The sequence below is a fragment of the Diadema antillarum genome, unplaced genomic scaffold, assembly GCF_040938485.1.
Source record: "Diadema antillarum isolate AM-2024a unplaced genomic scaffold, OU_Dant_1.0 seq00000910_RagTag, whole genome shotgun sequence".
Classification (NCBI taxonomy): domain Eukaryota; kingdom Metazoa; phylum Echinodermata; class Echinoidea; order Diadematoida; family Diadematidae; genus Diadema; species Diadema antillarum.
Window position 1 is genome coordinate 855,149 of NW_027271766.1, and position 24,815 is coordinate 879,963.

The 24,815-nt window shown below is 39.8% G+C and overlaps 1 protein-coding gene across 1 annotated transcript in view; it reads left to right on the forward strand.

Moving 5' to 3' along the window:
• LOC139741205 (symplekin-like) overlaps positions 1-24,815 on the forward strand; it is a 31,409-nt gene that overhangs the window by 2,284 nt on the left and 4,310 nt on the right. The window contains exons 3-23 of the mRNA XM_071651794.1: positions 170-243; positions 1,487-1,619; positions 3,644-3,753; positions 4,402-4,513; positions 5,278-5,381; positions 5,772-5,869; positions 7,028-7,086; positions 9,540-9,635; positions 11,456-11,545; positions 12,358-12,522; positions 13,617-13,763; positions 14,126-14,210; positions 15,350-15,529; positions 16,008-16,094; positions 16,988-17,180; positions 19,327-19,408; positions 19,934-20,116; positions 21,418-21,599; positions 22,674-22,743; positions 23,450-23,558; positions 24,301-24,401. Coding sequence (XP_071507895.1) covers positions 170-243; positions 1,487-1,619; positions 3,644-3,753; positions 4,402-4,513; positions 5,278-5,381; positions 5,772-5,869; positions 7,028-7,086; positions 9,540-9,635; positions 11,456-11,545; positions 12,358-12,522; positions 13,617-13,763; positions 14,126-14,210; positions 15,350-15,529; positions 16,008-16,094; positions 16,988-17,180; positions 19,327-19,408; positions 19,934-20,116; positions 21,418-21,599; positions 22,674-22,743; positions 23,450-23,558; positions 24,301-24,401 — 2,460 coding nt within the window. The remainder of the gene's footprint in view (positions 1-169; positions 244-1,486; positions 1,620-3,643; positions 3,754-4,401; positions 4,514-5,277; positions 5,382-5,771; positions 5,870-7,027; positions 7,087-9,539; positions 9,636-11,455; positions 11,546-12,357; positions 12,523-13,616; positions 13,764-14,125; positions 14,211-15,349; positions 15,530-16,007; positions 16,095-16,987; positions 17,181-19,326; positions 19,409-19,933; positions 20,117-21,417; positions 21,600-22,673; positions 22,744-23,449; positions 23,559-24,300; positions 24,402-24,815) is intronic.

Consider the following 24,815-nt stretch of genomic DNA (forward strand, 5'->3'; position numbering starts at 1 on the left):
TGAAAAGGGATATGTATTTTTAAAAAAAGTAACCTAACTATTATCCCACTCTTGAAACTAGGAGAATTGACAATGTTTATCAATAGAGTTTTCTTTTTCTTTGTTTTCCTGTGATGTTATCACTTGTTCATACCAGATTTCTGCATGGTACTTTCCCCCCTTATTACAGGAAGTACTGCAGTTCCAATTTGATCAGTCTGTTGAAGTCAGAAAATTTGTGGTCAGTTTTGCAGAGTATGCCTGGTGAGTACATCAATAATTTCACGAATATTGAAGTGTCTTCTGTCACTAACAATAATTTCCAATGAAAGTTTAGATCGCCATTCTGTATCATTGTTGTAGTCCGGTCTCACAAACTGCAGGATCCACAATCTCAAGCGAAGCAGTCAAGATTCACATGCAGGAAAGTAAGTGTGAAGGAATTTATTTCTTTCACAGCTTTGTGGAAGTCAAATGAACCCAGTCAGGAATTGGTTAGAAGACTGGATAAAAGCATGAAGTTTAGCTTCGCCTCGTGCAATTACTGTCACGAAGCTGTCCAAATTTCATAGTGCTCCACATAGGTCCAATGATCCCTGTGTTGGCAGTGATTGGATGAATTTGATGGCCGTTGTTGGTATTACAAGTTAAACCAAAAGTGAGAAAGCAAATGACTGCTCATTTTGGTATATCCCACGAAACATTACAGGTAGATCCTCAGTAAAGATTCATAACAAGGGTCTGGCTAGCTGGGGCAAAGACAAGAAAGATCCTGCAGTCTCGTTTCAGGTGGCTTGAGTCTGTGCAGACTATATTGCACAGCCGGGTACAATAGGAGAGGGAGACATTTTCAGACTTCTGTGCATGCCTCATAAGTTTACATGGCCAGATGTAGTTTGTTATTGCAGTTGATGAAATAAGAGGGCCTTTAAACTGTTCCTGGACAGCACTTTGAAAGAGAGGCTTATGAAAGGTGTCCAGGAGAGACAGATTCAACAAGAGTTGAGGCGGGCAGCCCTTTTAGAAAGTGGTAAATCCTTCCTGTACATGCACAAGTCTGTCGTAGAGATACTCAAGGACAGGGACTTGGCATCTACCAAATTCGAAAGTCTTGGCATCTACCATATTTGGAATTAAAGACTGTGAGTTTGAGATGGCACAGACATCTGTATCTAAGGGAGAAAAACGTGTGGAGATCCTGACAATGTATGGGACCAGACTACAACTTTGTACAAAGTTCATCTGAACAGACCACTGGGGCTGATCAGAGGTTCTCTTCTTGAGTACTAACCTTAATTAGAACAATGAATGCCTTTTGAAATTACTGCAAGTATCTACCAAAGATATTGCTATATATAAATTATATAACCCTCTGTAAATGCAGAATGTATTGATGGTATCACAAAATTTAAAGTTGTTAGGGCATCTATCTATCTATATGACTATGTATGTGGGTGTATATATGCATGTTAGGATTTGATCTGTATTCTGATTTGACTTCCTGCAGTAAAAAGGACAGTGAGATCCTATGTACAGTCCTCCCTCGCCTCCACATGATGCTGACAGAGGAGAACCAGAATGTTGCTGTCTTGAAGAAGGTCATCCTTTGCTTCTCACAGCTCTTCAGAGTGACGCTTTTGGTAAGAACATCACTGCTCTCCGCCCATTAGAAGAGATGGTGTTGGTTGCACAATGGCTTTTTAGCTCACCTGAGCCGAAGGCTCAAGTGAGCTATTGCGATCGCTCTTCGTCCGGCGTCCGTCGTGCGTCGTCCGTCGTGTGTCATGTGTCGTCCGTCGTCCGTCGTCCGGCGTCCGTCGTCTGTCGTGCGTAAACTTTTTACATTTTCATCTTCTTCTTGAGAACCCCATGACCGATTTTCACCAAACTTGGCAGGTAGCATCCCTAGGGGGATAGGATCTCAATTTCTTCAAATGGGCACCATGGCCCACCTGGGGGGCCCCAGGGGGGCCCAAACACCCTAAAATTAAGGAATCTTTAAAAATCTTCTTCTCTAGAACCAGAAGTGATAGAGCTTAGTAAATACTATGAGTTAGTACATTGATGACTGTAGTTTCAGGTTTGTTCATGGGAGAATCAGGGGTGCCCCCCTTGGGACCCAGGGGAGGGGAGTGAGGAGGGGTCCTAATGGGGCCTAAATTGTACATTTTCATCTTCACTTTGATATCCCCTTGTCTGATTTTCACCAAACTTGGTAGGTAGCATCCCTAGGGGGATAGGATCTCAATTTGTTCAAATGGGCACCACGGCCCACTTTAGGGGCCCCCAGGGGGGCCCAAACCCCCTAAAATTAAGGAATATTTAAAAATCTTCTAGAACCAGTTGTGATAGGGCTTAGATGATACTATGAGTTAGTACATTGATGACTGTAGTTTCAAGTTTGTTCATGGGATTGGTGGAATCAGGGATACCCCCATCCCCCCCCCCCCCCCCCCCCCCCCCTTGGGACCCAGGAGAGGGGATGGAGAGAAGTCCTACAGTTGTAATGGGGCCTGAATTGTACATGTTCATCTTCTTCTTGAAAACCTCATGATGAATTTTGACCAAACTTAGCTGGTAGCATCCCTAGGGGAAAAGAATCTCAATTCCTTGAAATGGGCACCATGTCCCTCTTGGGGAGCCCCTAGGGCCCCCCCCCCCACATATTTAAAATCTTCTACTCTAGAACCAGAAATGATAAAGCATAGTTAATACCATGAGTTTGTACATTGATGACTTTAGTTTCCAAGTTTGTTCATTCATTCCAGGGCTGCCTGCCCCCCCCCCCCCCCCCCCCCCCCCCCCCCACCGGGGGGGGGGGGGGGGGGGGGGGGGGGATCCATATGCAGGCCTAAGTTTCCAGTGTTCTCAGGTAAGAGTGTGCAAGAATGCATGGAAGGTGAAATTGCGATACTCAGGTGAGCGCGTGACCCCCGGGTCTCTTGTTTTTTAATGAAATGGTAAAAGATGTCGTTGACAGCTTCTTTCCAATCACAATCTATGTCACTGTATTTACATTATTCTTACAAAAATGAATAGTTATTGCAGAATGAATTTATATGTCCATTGGAAGCAGAGACTGCATACCTTTATCATTGCAGTTTTTAAGCGAGGAAGATATGTCTGATTAAAAAGACCTCATAATGATTGATTCTGCTTGGACTTTGCTTTAGGTTTGGTTCTTCATGGGGTACTGTATATCATATGGCAAATATTTCATGAGGTTTTTGGTTTCGTAAATTTCGCAAGTCTTGTGCTATTTGCAAATTTCAAAATACACGAAAATATGAACTCTGTTCCTGACACGAATGTGATGTACACACATTTACAATTGTACAATTTACATTGTACAATTCTCCATTTAGTAGTAGGACCCTACTGTATACCACAATCGCAAATTTAACCACTTGCGAATGTGTCAGGAAATCCAGATTCGCAAAAAATTAGACTCGCTAAATATATGGCATATACAGTAATAGGGTTTGTTGAATTTTATTTTTTATGTTTGTGATGTTGAAAGAATATTTGAGTCCATGCGACTGAATATGATATGGTAGATCATTATCAAACATCATGATGACCATCAATACTTGTTTCTAAGAGTGATATTAATGCAGAGTATACTGAGGTTTATTGGGATGCTGTGACTGTTCTCACCTGACAGTGGCTTACTGGAGTGAAGGTGATTAGAGAGGAGATGGAAGCAGGATGGGAGTCGCTGGTTTTGATGAAGAAGAAGATCTTGACTGAGCTACTTGATGATGACAACGATGGGTAAGTTTAGAAATTCATGTAACAAAAGTTCGTGTGATGTCCTTTCCATTTCACAGAAAAACTGATCTGGTCCTGCAAGTATTTCAAGTGGAGCTTGTAGATTATTTTATTCAAAGCAAATTTTCTGTCTAGATAGAATCAACTGAACACCTATTCTGCATCAATTAAATGTTTCACAATCAGTATCTTCCATGAAGCACCATACATATCAAATTATGATTCATACAGACAGACTTAATAGTCTACCTGAAAAGAAAAACTCCATTCCCATTTTGTTTCACATTCTATAAAGATATCATGTATGTCTATTCTATTGCTGTCTTGTTGGATTGGTTATTCTCATCATACTGAATTGTCAAGGTCCTCTGTTTCATGAGCTTAGTGACGTGTCCTATTCTCAATTTGTAATGGTGCTGTACCAAAACAAGTAACCAAAAGCAAAGACAGGGCAAGTTAGAGGATATTAGACTTCTCAACAAGTTACTTAGCATTGGCGGGGAATGCTTTAGACAAGTATTTCTTACAGTTTGTGCAGTATTTGTTTCAAGGGGAATGTGTGCTTGGTGTTCAGTATTTCTTCGTGGTAAGAATGTGATTTAGCAGACCTGACCTTAATGAGTTGGGCATTCCTCTTCTTTTCCTTTGCAGTGTGCGCACACATGCAATCAAGTGCGCAGAGTCTGTCATTGTCAGCCTGACGGAGCGGACCTCAGATTCAGAGGTACCTAAGCGAGCGGAGCATGAGATATCCCTCGATAAGGTGTGTACTTAAAAAAGAGTAATTAAAAGTTTTTGCTGTATTGACATAAGTTCAGCCTTCCATTAACATATGCAGCATTGTTTCAATTGATTTTTTTTTTAAACTCTTTTCAGCACCAGTCATGTTCTCTTTTTGTTGTTCTGTATAAATGCTGAAAATGTTTACAAGACACTCCTCATACGGTGGACTCCCGTTATAACTAAGTGCTCGGGACCGGCAGTTTTCTTTCATTATATCGAAATTTTGTTATAACCGAACAAATAAACAATAGAAATACGTAGAGCGGATAATGTTGCGGCCTGAATTTTATTTCGTTGTAACCAGAATTTCGTTATAATCGTGTTCATTATAACGGGAGTGCACTGTACCTGTTATATGATATAGATGGGGCTTGACACTAACTTTTCTCTCTTGTGTCTTCTCTGGACTCTTGAAATTTTAAATTTGAATGACCTGAAAAAGAAATGTATTGTCCCGAAGTATAGGGAAACATAATTCATTTTTAAATTTAGATGCCCAATCAGGCCACCAAAATATATATATTTTATTTTATTTATTTATTTTTTTTAAAGGGGGGAATTTGCTGGCCTTACAGCTATATTTTAGTAGCCCCAGGCCACCAGGCCACCACTTATGTCAAGCCTTGATGTAGGTATGGTGCTTTCAAAAGAAACAGGTGTGAAGAATGATTAATTGAGAAGAGCTTCATTGTCGTGACAAGGCAAAGGATAATCGCTGTTGACCACAATGTGCTTCTTCTTTAGATCCCAGATGACCATTCCTTGCTTGTGAAGAAGAAACTCCTACACGAAGGCTGCCAGGCTCTGGATGCTCTTCTTAATATGCTTGTGACTGCCAGTATATCAAGGTAAGCTTGTTTTGTGCTTTGTGCTTTTTTTATGCCACCACACCACCCTCCTGTTGTCGTGGTGACCATTGTCTTTAGCATTGGCATTTTCATCATTATCATTATAATTTTTTTTTTCTCAATTTAAACTATCTTTAGTACCTAACTTGGAATTTTCCTGTTGTTGAACATGCTCAGTAGTAGCAATGACTTGATGTTATTGTAACTTAGTACAATTGTCACCATCACAGCAACGGCTATTTAGCTTTCAGGATTTAAGAGATGGTGGCATATTGTAGTCATTACCGTCAAATTAAGTCCTGCATACAGTGCATAGCTGAGGATGGACTTTTGAATTCAATGAAGTCTGAAGAATCTTTTCTTTATAAAATGGCTCTAATTTCATATCAGCATCAACTTGATGGTGTGTATGGGCTCCCTGAAATCCATTGCCAAGCAGCGACCAGAGTTCATGGGCAAGGTGATCCAGGCATTTGAAAATCTGCATGGTAAGTTCTCCTGCTTCATTTGTTTGTTTTTGTTTTGTTTTTGTTTTGTTTTTGTTTTGTTTTTGCACTCCTTTTTCTTCTGTCTTGTTAATAGGCTTTAAGCACCAATCCTGTGTGGTTACTGTGAAATGATATATCAAGGGAAGCCATGTTATACTGTATACGCTATAATTTTCGCGTACATAAATTTTCACGAATTGCCGCTGTCACACATTTTCGCAAGTGGTTAAATTCATGATTGGGGGACCAGAGAAAATATGAAGTGGCAAAGAAAGTGTGAATTTTCAACTTACTAGCAAATAAGAATGATACAAGTTATACACTGCATGAAAAAAACACACCAAACTCTGCGAACTAGTAAGTTAGAATTCAACATTTTTGAAGTGGTTAAGTCCATCGCGCTAGATTTCTGACGAGTGGTACGAGGGGTATGAGCAAAATTCAATGGCAACCAGCTGGAGCATACGAAGCCCCGGCCCCTAAAGTTGACATGTGAATGTAGCGGCATGCAAACGCAAGAGCTAGTGCTAATACGTTATACGGTACATGTAATCCAAGGGTGACACACTGCGCGTTTGAAACGTTGTGGCGCAATATATGTATGTAAACAAGCTTAGCCAGTATGGTCTGTTCGGTAGCCTTGACATAGTATACTAGTACTGAAATGTTCGTATCATCAAGGCAAGGGATTCATTTTGGAAGGTAATATTTTCGCGCATTATTAATTTCGCGTATAGCTCCCGACTCGCGAAATTCGCGAAAATAAAACCCACGCGAAATATATAGCGTATACAGTAACTTAACAACCCCCATTTAAATTGCTTTGATGAGTATTTTGTAGTCGATGCTCTTGTGAAAGCATTTTCAAAAAGGTAAATGTGTGTTTTCATTATCCTTTTCAGTATGGCAAAAATATATTTTGCAAGGTAATAGTAGAGAAAACAAGAAGCACAAGTAATGTTAAGACTTGCATTTGTTGTTGTTCTTGTTGTGTTTTGGACGTGCTGTTCATTGACAGACTACCGGTATGTGCAAATATTTGTGGTAGTTTCAGTGAATGTGTGTAGTAAGGAATATGTGCACCTCTGGACATTCCGTTGCCTACCTCATTCTTCATTGACACAAAGGCTGTATTCCCACATTTGCTCTCATTTACAGTGAATCTCCCACCCACGTTGTCCAAATCTCAAGTAAGCAGTGTCAGGAAAACATTGAAGGTAAGGCTATGAAGTGTTTGTAATCAGCACAACCTTTGTACACAGTTTCCCAATGATCCATATACAGTAGATGATTTCTTTGAATGGTGGACATGGTGCAGAAGGCTGTTTAAACAAAAAGACCACTGAAGTATCAATATTTAATTTATTTACTCCTCTTGTCTCAAATTGAAGTATCTTTTAGTGTGTGTTTGTATGTTTGTGTGTGTGTGTGTGTGTGTGTTTGTTGGATGTTTATCATATGATAGTGATACATCAACTTCATTGACACGAGAAAGTCCTGCTCTCAATTCCAAGGCGAAGTGAATGTTTGATGGGTGAATTTTCATTCCAGTTGCAAGTAATTATTGTAATGCCACACCATGTTCAGGGTAACATGAGTAAATTGGGTAGCATCACCTGCGAAGAATGATGGAAGTTCCTTCAAAAATTGGGGTGAGAGAATTGATACCGCACCATAATGTAATGTTAGAGTTACATGTTTCGATGAATAGTGAGATCAGTTATGACCCTCTTTATGCATGTAAGAAGAAGTAATAATGTAATCACCTTCCTACTCTCCCATTGGTTTGTCTACAAACAAATGTAAAAATCATGCATGTGGGTGATGAATTATCAATTTCAGCCCCTTTCCACTTGAAAGTGCCACTAGGGTATTTCAAGACTGCAGTAGTTACATAAAGAGAGCACAATGTATCATTGTAGATTTCATGTAAAAAAAGAATTAAGTAAAAACTTATTTGCACATCAGTGGCAGAATTCTGAGGTGATGACATTGTAAATCCCCACATTTGCACAAATGTGACCGTAACTGTCAATGTTTTTTGAAAACATGAGACAAGATTACATAACTACCTTAAGCCCCTGTTCCAATATGCTGTTCTCGCTACAATTTAACAATTTTCTCAGATCGGGAAGGATTGGGTAAAACCTGAGCCGATCTGGGCACAGTACGATGTTAGAACGCTCTAAGACCACTGCAGTTACAACTACCACGTGCTCGCTACGCTCTTGCTACGATGATCGGGAAGGAGAGATTAACGATCTCTGCCGCTGCAGTTATGCTTTAGAATGATGTAGCTACGCTGTCAGTGCGATGTTGCCGATGTTATCTGATCGACGCACGCTGTATTTAGGCACTGAACAATCTATACGATCTTATCATGCTGTTACCCCGTCCGGAGAGCTGAAAAGTGCCCAATGTGCAACGATGTCCCCCGATTCAACTGTCGATCCTCAGTCAGTCAACTTATTAGCATGCAGTTCACCAAAGAAATATACTGTGAACCTCGAAGAGGCTCCTCAACTCACGGTTCTTTTGCACCAATGCATTGTTAATCAAAGACATGCTAATCTTTCCCAGGCTCTTTTTGATGTCCTTGCTTTTATAGTCTGTCTTCCTCCAGTTGTAGATGATTTCATGTTCTTCAAAATTCTACTATGTCCTCTTCTTCCTCTTTTAGCATCACGTGCAGTCTCTCTTTCTTCGCCCTTTGTGTAGCTGCTTTGCTGCTTTCTTCTCTTCTTTTTCTTCATTTCTTCTTCTTAGAAAATTTGAGCTCCTTCTTCATATTCTGCTTCGACAGGTGCAGCGACAATGTCCTCTTCGTCCTCAAAAGTCTTGCCTCTTGATCTCTTTGATCTTCTTCTAGCTGACATTTTGGCTGAGATTTTTCCAGCTTATCAGCTGCACCCCTTTTAGAGCGGCGAGAGCAGAAGACGTGATTAATTGAGTCTGGGAAGGCGTAGGAACAGCGTAGCTAAAGCGGAAACAGCGTAGCTTAAGTAGAAATAGCGTAACTAAAGCGGGAATGAAGCTACTGAGAACGTCATAGGAACGGGCCTTGATTATATACGAGAGTAGAGAACGTAGTGAGAGCGACGTTGAAGCGGGAAGATCGTGCTTTGATCAGGGAAAGCGGCGCAGCAGCGGGACCATGTCAGTGTCTAAGTTTACTTCCTGTTCTTGTACCGATGTTACTATGCTTAGAAAGACCTTGTTACGCTCATCCCGCGGTGTTTACGCTGTCACTACGCTCTCCCTGCTTGCTGTACGACTCAAAATAGGTCAATTTTGATCGGGGAGATCGGGAAGAAATTTTGAACAGGTTCAAAATTTCTTCCCGATATAAAAAAATGCTCACTCCAACCCCGACGTCCAAATGCTGCTACTACGATGCTTCCGATCCCCGTACGCTTTTACCGCTCTCTTCCCAATCTGCTAGATCGGGACAGATTGGGGTCCAGATCGTGATACTGGAATGGGGGCTTCATTAGGTACAAGTTTGAGGAAATCTTAACCATAATGTTTGTCCATTTATCAAATCCGATCTGAACACGCTGTAACCCTATGTCAGATTCACCCTGACAAATTAAGGAAGAGGAAAGGTTAAAGGTGTTGCTAGAGCTGCTCAAGTTATTTTTGCTCCCTTGTAATCCACTGTGATTTATAGATGCAGCTGTTTGGTCTCCTACGGCATCAGTCCTCTTTTGAGTTCCGTCGCAACATAGGAACCCTACTGACTGACCTGGGTGCTTCAGATGTGGAGGTAATGAAAAACTCTTTACATGTATTTGGATTTTGATCATGACACATAGGATATTAATTGCTGTTTGGTGCCTCTGCATCCAGTCAAGATAGCATCTGTAAAAGGACCCTTGGAATCTGATCAAGTGTTGCACTAGTATGTTCTTTTTTTTCCCTTTTTTTTTTTGTAAAGCTGATTAGCTGGTAAAAAACCAAACAAACACAATACATGGAAAGAGGTGGCAGATATAGCACATTGGTTAATTCTTTATGCATCTGGTCATGTGCCTGAAAAATCAAGAAATTCTCTCAATGATTGGCAGTGCAGAGAACATCAAATCAGCTTGGTCATCAGTGGAGTGATTGCCCTAATGGCTGCATCTTGGGGAAAAATCTTTTAAATGAAAGTAAGGAATACATAGTAATTGAATTTCCTGACCTCAAATGTAGAAATTTAACCAACAGTCAAGATATTGCAAATTTATCTAAAGATATCGTTGTCAATATTGGTATGAAGCTGCAAGATTTGAGTAATGAACTAAACAAAAATGATTTACTTTATTAAAGATGATTTGGTAATATGTGCTGACTGTTTTTTGTCCCCGCCGAACGAGTTCGAGCAGGGGACTATGAAACGGGCTCCGTACGTGTGTGTGTCCGTGTGTCCGTGTGTCCGTCCGTCCGTCCGTGTGTCCGTCCGTGTGTGCGTCCGTGTGTGATCAAAACGTTCCAAATGCTACTCCTTCGCCATTTCTAACCCAATTTTGATTCTGTTTGCTTTATATGATAGCACTACATGGGAGCTTTGAAACTTCTATACAGAATTTCAATTGTGACCTTTGACCTTGACCTTTGACCTATATTGTACATTTTGCTTCAAAATGCTACTCCTTCGCCATTTCTAACCCGATTTTGATTCCGTTTGCTTTATATGATGGCACTAGGTGAGGGCTTCAAAACTTCTACACAGAATTTTGACCTTTGACTTCTTTGACCTTTGACCTTGATTTTTGACCTATATTGTACATTTTGCTACAAAATGCTACTCCTTCGCCATTTGTAACCCGATTTCAATTCCGTTTGCTTTAAGTGATGGCACTAGGTGAGGGCTTCAAAACTTCTACACAGAATTTTGACCTTTGACTTCTTTGACCTTTGACCTTGATTTTTGACCTATATTGCACATTGCCTACAAAATGCTACTCCTTCGCTATTTCTAACCCGATTTTGATTCCGTTTGCTTTATGTGATGGCACTAGGTGAGGGCTTCAAAACTTCTACACAGAATTTTGACCTTTGACTTCTTTGACCTTTGACCTTGATTTTTGACCTATATTGTACGTTTTGCTACAAAATGCTACTCCTTTGCCATTTGTAACCCGATTTCAATTCCGTTTGCTTTAAGTGATGGCACTAGGTGAGGGCTTCAAAACTTCTACACAGAATTTTGACCTTTGACTTCTTTGACCTTTGACCTTGATTTTTGACCTATATTGCACATTGCCTACAAAATGCTACTCCTTCGCCATTTCTAACCCGATTTCGATTCCGTTTGCTTTATGTGATGGCACTAGGTGAGGGTTTCAAAACTTCTACATAGAATTTTGACCTTTGACTTCTTTGACCTTGACCTTCATCTTTTTACCTATATTGTGCATTTTGCTACTAAATGCTACTTCCGGCGGGGACATATATTACGCACCGCGTAATTTCTACTTTTCCTTGTATTGACTTAACTTAAGAGTATGATCTTATACATAGACCATGTATTCTATTACAAAAAATCTATCATTTTAAAGGGTCATGCAAATGTCATACGCTGTCTGCAAATCCATGTTCTAGATTGCAAGAAATACTCCCAGAGTTGTGGAAAGACCTAAACGACCTCGCTCTGATGCTGGTAGTGAGCAGAGTAAACGCAAGAAGGCCAAGGTAAGAGTATGAACTTTTATAGGAAAATTTTCCATTGTCAATTATGTGAGGTAAAGACATTTAATTGGTAATTGGAGATTAGACAGTTTCAAGAGTGCCAGAAAGAATCATAGCTCATTAAATCATATTCTTTAATTGCTACATCTATATTTCAATCTTGAGTTTTTATTCGTGAGAAACAGTGTTACTCTTCTTCCCACTTGTTGTCTCACAAGAAAAAAGAGGTATGAATGGTTTGTGAAATGTAGTATGAATGACTGTAGGTAATCTTTAATCTGATTTGCACATATATCCAGTGAAGAACATACATGTACATCACAGAAGGATTTCCTTGATTGCTCTCTGGAACCATCATGAATTTGATGTCTGAATGATGGTGACCCTGCTTCTCTAGGGAACACCAGAACTACTTCAGTTACGAGTGTTTTTGGCAAATCTGTTAATGTTGGATTGCTTGCAGGCAAATTTTTATACAAACGTATATGGTGACAAGTGATCCTAACCTGAAATCTTAAATTGTATTTTTTTTTGTATTCAACCAGCCACAGGAAAATGTAATTTGAACCTTTCACCTCTGAGAGCCTACATTTTTCATGTATCCAATTATGAGACAAATTTACCTCTCATTAGCAGTGATATAATGCTCTGTGCGACTCGAAATACTTACCCATTGAGGACAAGCTGATTTTGCTTTAACACACGTTTTCCATAGACACCTATGTGGGAATATGCATGGGAGTGGTCTTCAATGAGTTAAAAAAAAGATGTTCTTGAAGATAATATTTTTCGTACTTTTTTTTTTAAATTGGCAGATACTTGATGATGATGAGGATGATGAAAATGCAGAAAAGAAGAGCGCTGAGGCAGGGCCAAGCAAGAGGGTTACCAAGGCGACAGTGATTGACCTCCTGGCAGCAGAGATAGAGCCACTCCTGCGGAACCATGAGAATGTTGCCAATCTAGTGCTATTGAGCATGGTGGGTCGCTCAATTGTTGAATCCTCTCTTGCCCTTGTGCGGTGTATACCAGTATCTGCTGTAGATGTGGAATACTGTAACAGTGGATGTTTTTGCGTGACTAATTTTTCGCGCTTGGCCGGGCGAGAGGAGTTTCGCGTGTTTTTAATTCCGCGGAAGCAAGCCACCACGCACAGAAACATATGGCGAGCAAAAATATTCGCGTGCTTTTATTTTCGCGCTAGTTTCTAGTTGCGCGGAATACGCGAAAATTTTAACACCGCGAAAATTTCCACTTTTACAGTAATTTGTAGGCTTATTTTGTTTGTTTTTGCATGTGTATTTATTTACTGTGGTATGGGACCGACGCGAAGTGGATATAATGTGAATATTTTTGTCAGTTTATTACATGAAACAGAAAATTTGCATTGGCGTGTTATGTGTTGAATGTGCATTTGAGTTTGCAGTATGCCTTACCAGTACCATAGGTAATCACACATTTACTACAGCTGGTTTATACAAGGGTGCTATTTGAATCTGATTTTCTTGTCCAGATTTGGGCTTACTTGCTTGATTTAAGCTTGAAATTTGTCTTGACTGTTCAACAAATTTAAACATGAAGTACTGGTATTCATTGTACCTAGCTTATGTGTGGAAAATTGTAGAAAACAAAATGCAGTCAGGTACCATAAAAAATCTTTTGTTTTACATATCATATATAATCATGCATGATGAACTGATGTAGAGAATGATAATACCTGCAGGATGCAATGTCATGAAGACGCAGACTTGTCATATGCAGTATTAGGCTAGTGCAGTATTGACCACAATGTGTGCAAGATGCACATACCTGGGCCCTGTTTTATGAAGAGTTGTAATTGATTATATAGTTGATTTCTATGGTAAGTCTATGGCAGCCTGTGTGGTAAGGAAATTTATAATTGATTATATGTTTTGATGAGACGGGGCATGGTATATTTTCCTCAACACAGAGTTTTTGCTTGCCTTCTCATCATGTGTGTTTATTTATATGTTATATCCTATTATTGCTTTCTAATCAAACTCCCCCCTCCCCCCTCCCCCCTCCCCCCCCCCCCCCCCCCCCACGCCAACAGGTGTCACTCCCTGACAACATGCCCGCGACGTTTCAGGCCACCTACACACCCATCGCTGCAGCCGGCACAGACACGCAAATCTCTCACTTGGCGAGGATGATCAGTAACCAGCTGGCTGCAGCTGGCATGAAGCCCAGCAACTATCAGGTAGAGATCAAACAAACGTGAAGGATAAATAGATGAATTTGTAATGAGATTTACGAGTGAATGGATATATAGAAACATAGATTACTATGTAGAGATGTAAATGAAAAGACAGTTTAATTGGAGATCCCTGTATAGATAGCTAGGGTTATAAAATGATATTAAAACATAGAGTTGCACAGAGGTACAACCTACTTTGATCAAATTGGAAGATTTTTTGTTTTAGTAAGAGAAATTTCCTTGACTTGATTATACAGATTTAGAGTTCCAGTCTCATGTCTAAACCTTTGTTCTTGTTTAAAACGCTCTAGGTTGAACCCTTCACATATGCTTGAACATAAGATATTCTCCTTGTGAATTTGCAGGATGTGGAAGTGGAGGAAGAGGAGCAGAAAGAGGAGAAGATGGAGGAGGAATTCACCACCAAAGGCATCCCTGTCCTTGGGACCAGTGTCCAAGGTAAGAAGAACATCTGAGAGGATGTAGTGAGGAGGTTGAGGCAGCTCCCCAACACCCCCCCCCCCCCAAAAAAAAAAAAAAAAAGATAATTTTCTAGTTTTCTGTCTCTTTCCTTTTGTGGTGTGGTCACAACATTTTAAATTTTCTCCTGCTCCTTAGAGTCAGTGAGTTGTGGTTAGAGAATTCGTGCAGCACATCTGCAGAACATGGATCCATTGTCTAGACTGGATTTGCCCAGCTCTAGACTGTGGCCAAGATACCTCGACAATTGCTTACAGAAGGAAGGGGGGGGGGGGGGAATGATGAGGGAAAGAAGAATTTAGAAATGGATGGACATGGCTTTAGATGGAAGAGAGAGAGAGAGGAAGAGATGTGGGCCTTGCATACAATATCATTAGATTCAGTTCATGAGATTCTTCCATCGAGATTTTTTTTTTTGCGTTGACGTAGGGCAATTTATCAATCAGTTGCAATATAATTAGATATTCAGATTCAAAAGAATTTTCTGGAAACAGTGCACTCAAATCTTGAATATGGAGGTGTTAAATGTGCAGTACAATGGATTATGATCAAATAGCATTATCAAAATAATGTATATGTAAATATCAAGCTTCAAGAAAGTGAAATACATCTGAGAGACATTTTCAGTTGAGGGATATGGTCATATGACAAAATTGCTGCTGTGGTATGAAAACTTTTTTCAAATTATTTCGTGAGTTCAGAGATGTGGTTCACATCCGGTTGTGGACCCGATGCATACTCCCAAATACTCCCCTGATATTTCTGTGTAAATTTGAAAATACCAAGAGTGTACGTTCTTCTTTTCGTCCCAATTTGCTAAAAGACTTGGATTTCTTCAAGTTACACTATTGCAGCTTCTGCAGCAGCACTCATAAGCTTATCCAAGTTCTTGTTGCTTTGCTGTTGCCATGGCTTCTGTTATAATCTGCACTTATTGTAACTACGGAATCTTCATGAAATGGGACCTCTTAAATCTTACATTGTTGGCATTTGTGATGGTGTCGCCATGGCAATGGTCCAGCTAGTGGAGACATCAATTAGTCACCTATTTTTTTTAGGGACACAATAACTATTTTAAGCAACAGGCCCTTTCCATCCTCCCTCCACAGAGCAAGCCCCTCCCAAGGAGGAACCCAAGAAGAAGCCCCCACTGGTCATCGAACCTCCCGCCTCCAAGGGCGTCAAACGCCCCAAACAGTTTCGGCTGCGGGAGGTCACCAAGCTGCTGGGGACAGAGGAAGCCGACAAGCTGGCTGTTGGTGCCATCAGGAGGATCATGAATTCAGAGAGTATGCACAATTCTCCTTTTCACCCTATCCCCACCCTCTCTCCCTCTCTTTCTCTTTTCATAGTCGCAACGATTGGGTTAATTATCCAATGATGTAGTTTGTATAATGAGTTACCATCCTTTAAATTACAGAATTGAAGCTAGAAATGTTATTCACTGCCTACCTCTCACTTTTGCTGCCAGATCTTAGACAGACTTCTGTGACTCTGTATATTCGTGAAATGAAGACATTGTGGGCTGAACTTGAAATCAAGCCTTTGTATTTGTTCATGCATATTGCACAAGTCCACATATTAGATGATGTATCTTTCAAGATTCACCATATTGAGTTTGCCAAAAGAGCACATACATGGTAGCTAAATGATGGATAAGTCTGCTAGGGGAGAATGCATTTTGTGTAAACATTTATATATAAGTACATATTCGTGTGTTAGTCACTCCCTCTATTCATTCATCCATGCATACATCTCTTCTATTAGAATCTGTACAACATGGGAGTGCAGTCAAGGCAAGAACCAAGATCCTGTCCGCGGTAGTTACACAGTTTGGTGGAAAACTATCATACTGTAAGTATATGATATATGCACAAAGGAAATTAACTTTTCATTGTCTGTGATGAATTTTCACCAAACTTGGCAGGTACTGCCAGGTAGAATGCCTAGGGGTTAGGATCTCGTGTTTGAATTGACTGTGGTCCTTGAGCAGAGAAACCAAAACTATGAAAAACCCAAAGCATGCTACACTGAACAAAGGAGATGACATAGCAGGCTCACATATTCCAAAGATGCAATAATGTAATTCCATTACAACACCATGGGCTTAATAACTTCACCTATGCAGAATTTATGCATGCTTTCTTCTTTTGTTCTCCTTCCTTTGGCACTGAATAATGCATTGGAAAGCAGCAACGTCATGTAATTCTTATTCATTTTTCTTTGTTTTGAATTTTGAAACACTCTTATTCCTTGTTTACTGGTCAGTTTTCTTCTGTTTGCGTTTGTTTTTTAATTTTTATTGTATCCTCCGGCATGCATGCCGGAGGATACTTTGGATTCAGCAGCATTACGCCGCCACCACCGCCGTTTCCTCCGCCGTCGCCACGTCGTCACATTCTTGTGTGCACTCTAGCAGCCACAAACTTTGACGGATTTCTTTGAAATTTTGTATGGAGGTTCATATTGGTAATATCTCTACACCTATAACTTTGGGTGATGCTGCCCCCAGTGTTCCATCTTTTATAGGGTAAAATGCCATATTTTTGTCCATAGTTTGTGTGCTCTCTAGAGGTCACATTTGTTAGCGGATTATGTTCAAATTAATTCAAGTTAGTGAAAGTTAATTTCAGAAGCGAGCAACAATCCTTGTAGTAAGAGTTGTGCTTAATCTCTCAAACTTATTTTCATTTTTTATTTTTCACTCTACTTCTCCATAATGGTGATGATGATTGATGCTTTTGCAGTATTGGAGAGGCACATTCTGGAGGACCTTCGTAGCCGATGTGACCTCGCTCTGGCCTGGCTCTACCAGGAGTACGCCAACATCCAGGGATACATGCCACACACCCAAGGCCAAGACGTGACCACCCAGCGCTACGACAGCCTGCTCTGCAACCTACTCAAGAGTCTCCTCAACAGGACAGACCAACGAGATGGGTACGACTGCTCTCGAGGGTGTCATGATGATGAGGATGAGGATGATGATGATGATGGTGATGATGATGATGATGATGATGATGATGACGACGATGATGATGACGAGGAGGAGGAGGAGGAGGAGGAGAATGTAGTGATAATTGAGATGTGGGCAATGATGGTTTTGGTGACTTACGGTAGTGGTGCTGATTGGGGTGATGATGGAAGTGATAAATATGATGGCAACTCCAGTGGTGATTTTGATCTTGAAGGTATCACAACAATTAATGACATGATGATGATGATAATGGCATGGTCTTGATTATGACAGTAGTAGTGATGGTGATGATTATTATCAGTAATACAGATGGGAGTGATGATGGTGGAAATGGTGTCTGTAGCTATGACAGTTGTAAATATGACAGTGATAGATCAATTAGTAAGGTAACATTTTTGGTATTGCTCGATCTAAGTGCTGCATTTGATACTATCGATCATGGGATATTAGTGAATATATTACATTCATCTTTTGGCATGAGTGAGTCTGTCTTTGCATGGATTGAGTCTTTTTAACAGACAGCAAAAGATTATGATAGAGGATGTAATGTCAAAGAATTTTGATGTTCCATACGGGGTGCCTCAGGGGTCACGCCTTGGGCCCCTTCTTTTTACACTTTATACAAGTAATCTGATCAAGGGTATTCAATGTCGTTTCCCAAATATTTCTTGTCATTGTTATGCTGACGATACACAATTGTATATTTCCTTCAGTCCTGATGGTGAACAACACATTGATAGTATTTCAAACTTAGAATCCTGTATATGTTATGTCCGTTCTTGGATGTCCAAACATAAGTTAATGCTTAATGATGGGAAGATTGAGTTTCTTGTTGTTGAGACAAAAAGACAAGTAGCAAAGCTGGATATTAGTAAGATATCAGTTGGAGATTTGGAAGTTAAACCATGGAGCTCTGTGAAAAATCTGGGTGTATGGCTTGATTCTCGTTTAAACATGGAGAAGCATATATCAACCACATGCAAGTCTGCTTTTTATATGTTGCATAACTTGCGTCACATTCGTAGATATTTGAGCCAGGAAGATGCTGAAACTCTTGTTCACGCATTCATCAGCAATAGGCTTGATTATTGTAATGGGCTATTGTTTGGTTTACCAGATTCCTAGATAACCAAGCTTCGGCTTGTGCAGAATGCATGTGCGAGACTTGTGTCCAGTTCGTCAAAATTTTCACATATTACACCTGTTTTGAAGAAGTTACATTGGTTGCCAGTAAGACAGAGAATTGTATTTAAAATTTTGATACTTGTTTATAAAGTATTGCATGGTCAAGCACCTGGTTATTTATCAGAATTGATATCAATGAAATCACACTCATATTCTCATAATTTACGAAGTACACAGGATAAGTTGCTTCTAAAGCAATCTCACTTAAAAACGAAAGTAACTTTAGGGGATTGTGCCTTCAGCTGTGCTGCTCCAAAACTTTGGAATAAATTACCTGAGAAACTGAGGAAGGCATCATCACTTGTTGTCTTCAAATCTTTATTGAAGACTTATCTTTTTTCAGAAGCCTTTGATTAATTTGTTATCTATTTTTCATGTGTCTAATCAGTGACAGGAGCTCTGTTACATCACAGCGCAGTAGAGTATATTTACATAGTAGCAAATTTGTCTAATTATAGTAATTTTGCCATGGGGTGTATCATGACAATGATGAGAATAGGTAAGATGGCAGTGATTGTTGAAATGGTGTAGTGATGTGATGATTTGTTTGCGACTTTTTGAGTGACATCGGGGACACTGATAGGATGATGATGAGGAGGATATGCATTGAGGTTTTGAAAACTATGAAATGTTACAAAGCTGTGATCATTTTGGAGGTCAGTAATGTGAAAGAGTTATTGATAAATCCTTATTTATATAGTCACTCATGTGTAAGCATATGTAATGACTGTATAGAAATTAAACTTAGACATGAAATGTGGGGTAATACAAAATAAACAAAAAAGTTGAGTTTTAAGTCAGCATCTGAAATGACAAGGGAAAGATGACCTGGTTCAATGCCTTTCTGTTTGATTGATGATACCATATTTGGATAAGTCGAAGGATAATAGCAATACTGATGCTTGCCTCTTTTTGTCTACTCAGCTTGTTCAACAGACTTGTCATGGAGGCCCCTGTGATTACGGATGATGCTCTGAAGGTCATCAGACAGTTCTGTGAAGACGAGGTGTGTAATTGGTAGAGTTTTCAAATGTAGCAATGTGCAGAGAGCCTGACCTATGGCTTCACAGTCTCCTGTAGAGATGCAGACATACATATTGTGTTATAGGGTTTGCATGGATTCATGTCCTGGTGCTGGAGATTCAACCCACAGTGTATTTTACTCTTCAGTCATTTCAAAAAATTAAACACAGGACCTTGCTGTTACTTTGTACATAATTTAATCCTTTACTTCTCAATTTTTTTTTTTTTTTTTTTTTTTACCCAAGGCCTACTTATGCTCTTGAAAATTTTTTGAGGTCCAGTTAGACCAACTACAAATATTTTTTAAATGTTTTGGAAGACATCTTGGCCCACCTGCAAGAGCTGTTTGTGCCTCACACTCTTTTTGATGTCAGTTAGCAACTAATCCTTTAGAGAAATGGTTTGAGTAGTAATCCACTTACATCTTTATCTGAATGATTTACTGGACGTCCAAACAAACAAGAAAACAGTGACTTACTGTATGTGATATGTTTTTGTGTGTGCTCAGACCCACTTCTACGCTGGTTTGCACTCGCTGCGAGAGCTGATCCTGAAGAAGCCGGCAGACCTGGAGAAGTATGTGAAAGAGCTTCTTGACCTGACCCAGCACGAGAGGACCGAGGTCAGGTCACAGGCCACTCAGTACATCAAGAGGTTCCACGAAAGGGCAGATCTGAAGCCCATCATCGAGGTAGGGTGAATCATTCAAATCTCTCTCTCGACTTAACCACATATTTGCTTGTGCTTTCTCTTTCGGCTGTGCTCTGCTGGTTTCCTGACTCCTTTATCTCATTTCCTCTTCCTCCTCATCATCATCCTCCATATCTCTCCCCTCCTCCCTTCTCCCCTCTCTCCTCCCTCTCCCCTCTCTCCTCATTATTGCTCCTCCATCCTTCTCCTCCTCCTCTTCGTCTTTCTCCCCTTCTGTCTCCTTTTTCTGCATCTGCCTCTGCATCATAGAAGAAGACAGTCAGTGTAGAGGATCATCTTGCAGTGATTGAAAAGACAATATGTGACCCGCTACAACAAAAGGATCCTAAAGTCGCTGACGGCTGAGCCGAGAAAATCGCATTTGAAGTCACGTCATCAAAATTGGTCAAAACAATCAGATTTCTGTTTCTGACATAATCTTGTAGTCTAATGTTTTGTCTATCATCTGCCGAAAATTTGAAGCTAAATGATAAAAAGGAAAGGCAAGAAATTAGCGTTTTTCTGGGCCATGATTTTCCGACTTTCAACTTAACAGAAACGTGTCCGAAGATTTGGATTTAGCGCCGCAGCTAGACTCTGCCCCTAGCAACGAGGGAGTGATCTTATTGGTCAGTGCGTGGCATCCTGATTACTGATTGGTCGTGCGCAGACCGCTGGCGCTAAGCTTGAATGAACATCGCGGAGGTCGCTAAGAGCATGCCCTCTATTGTCAAGCGGTGAAAACTGTCTCGCCTCCCCTTGATCATGATAGCGTCGGAAGGAAAACTTTGAAGGCGTTTTTCTCTAGACTTTGATTTTCTCAACCACTTGACATGCGCTAATAAAAATCATCAATATCTCCGCAACCGAGTACTTTTATAAGTTGTGCTGTATATGAAATTAGAATAGAAGAGTAAGGGAATAATGTCATGCCATTTTCAGAAAATTGACCTCCCCCGACTTTCGGATCCTTTTGTTGTAGCGGATCACATATCTTCATTTAACCCATTGAGGACGAGTCCCAAGTATACTCGGGCAAGTGTCTATGGGAAATGCTTGTTGTAGCAAACTTAGTCCGTCCTCAACGGGTTAAGACATAAGTTGATACATCAATGATTAATTTGCTGATTAGGGCATAGTGTCTAACGAGTCATTGACAGAAGATACCACCCTCTTAACCCGTTGAAGACGAGCTGATTTTGCTATAATGCTCATTTCCCATGGACACCTGCCCGAGTATACTTCGTACTACTCTTCAATGGGTTAAAGTGAGATCCGTTTGCTCTGATGTCTTTCCTGCAGGAGTTTGCCACGACCTTCCTTCGCAAGCTGCTGCTCCCCCGTCCTCCAGCCAACGTGGTGCTGCAGCTGAGCAGCAGCGAGCTGAAGGCGGCCGCCAGCAAGGGCTGGACGGAGGAGACGGCCAAGATGTGTCTCTACCTCTACCTTGCTCTGCTCCCTCTCAACCACAAACTCATCCATGAGTGAGTGATAGATTGGAAAACCACAAAACAAAACAAAACAAAACAAAACAAGAAGGACAGGACTGATAATCGTAATGATAATGATGATAGCTGCGATGATGCTGTGAAAGTGTCGCAGGTGGTGATAAATGTAAAGGTTGCGTTGGTGATGAAGATATGGATGGTAATGATGATTATAATGCTTATGATGATGATGATGATGATAATGATGATAGTGATGATGGTGATGATAATGATGATGGTGATGGTGATGATGATAGTGATGATGGTGATGGTAGTGATGATGATGATGATGATGATGATGATGATAGTGATGTTGAAGAAGGTGGGCCTGATTGGTAATGTTGATGATGGGATGGTGGTGCAATTGCACTATTTGGCTCTGATCAAAAACTACTGGTATAGAAAACCTGATAGAAAATAGAAAATCAGCAATACAACCAAACAAGATGATTTGAAGTGAATTGCAAGGAAACATACCCACTGCAATCAAAGGTATTATCATGATGAGGTTAATGGTGAAGGAGGTGATCAAGAGATAATGATGATGATGATGAGAATAATGATGATTGGTGAATATAAAGTTAGTATTATCAGTAATGATGATTGTTGTAATGTTACCAATTATGGTGATGATTAGTACAACTTTGGAGATTGTCAGTATTAAGAATAGAGGTGAAAGTAGCTATGAGTAGTGCAGTAAAACATTTAGCCATCATAATGGCAATGATGTATGGGATGAAATACTTATAAATGTTGATAGTAATGGTGATGAAGAGAATAATACCAAGATACTCCAGTTCTTACAACTACTGCTACTTCTGTCTGTAACAGTGAATGTGCTTATAACAATAATTACATTGGTAATGATAATGGTAAATATAACAATGCTAGATAAAATCAAGGAACCTTCAAAATCCCTTTTCTTTTGAATGCTGTAAAAAGAACAAAAAGAATGTATACCCACCAAGATATGATCTTCAAAATAATTTGTAGTGACCTGCTTGTGGACTGACTTTGCAAGCACTTAAAAAAATGTATGACAATGCTATATGTATGCTTCTATTCCATCAGACTTGCTAATGTGTACGTTGGTGCCACAGCAGACGTCAAGAGATCAGTCCTGAGGGTGCTTGAAACTCCGGTAACAATTTCATGATTTGTATTTAAAAAATGAAAAATTTCTCTAGATACTTTTTGTAATCCTGCCCCAAGTTAGTGGAAATAACATTGTATTGGTACATAATTATGAGTCTATTGTTGAATATTAATGTCATAAGAAATAGGGCTATGATAAAGCTTTAGGTTTACTTCGATGTAAGGATTGGAAGTAGGGTTAGGGTTATGTCTGTGGGTAGAAGTCATGATGGCTTAGCATGTAGATATTTCATGGGTGCAATTATCGCAGGAGCAAATGTCATGAAACTGTACAAACCAACTACCAGTAATGTTTACTGTCATGACAGTAATGAATTTTTTTGTGAAATGTAGTCTGTGTAGTAATTGAGAAATACCATTGCCAGTGTTTGTGTACAATGATGAGGAGCACCATGACAAAGCCCTGTATTCAAGACATTTGAAAGTGAGACATGGAAAAAAAAAAGAAAAACACTTTGGTACAAGTGCTATTGCACTGGATCCCCCTTTGGTATTTGTGACATGCTGTCTCTGTGTTTGTTTGTTTTTTTAAATTAAATGACATCAAATCCATGTACTAAGTTTTAAGATCATTTATCTGATGTGATGTTGTTCACAAATGCTGATACTTTACATCACTGTAAAATGTTATCCATATGCTCAAAAACTCCTGCTACTTTATTTGATGTTGCCAACTTGATGATTGCCTTTAGGTGCGGGGAGTTGGGATGACATCCCCAGAGCTACTGCTCCTGGTAGAGACCTGCCCCAAGGGAGCGGAAACTCTCGTCACAAGGATGATGCACATTCTCACAGACAAGAGTAAGTTGTTGCCAATTTGAGCAATGTTTATTCAGGTTGTGGGAGAGAAAGCAGGTGTTGAGAATATAGATGTGACTCTCAGCCTCGTCTTATACATGAATAAAGCAAAATTTATTTTTATCCATCCAAAACAAACAAACAAATCTTTAAAAATGATACAAGTGAACGTGCAGTGATGATCAATAATGATGAATGTGTAAGCTAATCAAAATTCACTGGTTTCTATCTTCTTCTGGAACAAATATGAAAAAACACATGATTTAGTATTTTCTTTCCAAAGTGCTTAATAGGTTTTCCAGGTCAGCAGTTACATTTTGATGAACCAGTCTTGCTGTCATGAAACATGAGCAAAATGCAAATTATATTTCACTACATTATTCATTAGTTTAAGCCTGTCATTTACCATATGTTACTTATTAGTGTCGTATATGAGTGACATATTACAGTTATAGTCTTATGAAGGATACCTGGCAAGGTTTTTAGGCTTTATTTTCATATTTTACATTGTATGAACTGTTCCCATTTGTCTGGTTCGCTGTACTTGTATTTCAGATTTTTTTTTTTAAAATTCCAAATAGGCAACGTTTCTGTCACCTCATATATAAAGTCCAGTTTATCATTTTATTTCCAATAGATCACATCAGTGTATTCGTATAGACTATAATGATATGATCTTTCATGTCACCTCAAGACTTGTTTCACTGTTCAATGTAATCATCTGGTTGGTCTTGTATCTTTTCAGCGTCACCGTCGGTAGAGCTGGTGAAAAGGGTCAAGGACCTTTATCACAAGCGAGTGTCAGATGTGCGCTTCCTCATCCCTGTACTCACTGGGTTGGAAAAGGTCAGAACTTTTTTTACAAGTCTTACCATAACTCACTGATTTGTGTTTAAGATGTATTTACTCTAAGAGGGTAGTGATAACATCTACCTTACAAATTACTGGGATTACGTCAACATCAAAGCCCTTGTTTATTTTCAAGGGCTGCTTTAAGAATTGTTCAGTTATGTAGGCATTGGTTCTTCAGCAGACATCATAGAACACAGACATGTTGATGCCCTCAAGAATCTTGTACTAGTAGTAACTGAAGCCTACTGGCTTTTGTCCTTGCTGTGAGCACATCGTGAGCAGCTTTTTCAAAACATCATATCTGGTGTATGTTAATAGTCTTATATATGTATTGGATCATATGTTCATGTCAGTCAAGGTTAGAGTTAACTGTTAGATGCTAGTAGTGTCATTGATGATCACAGTATT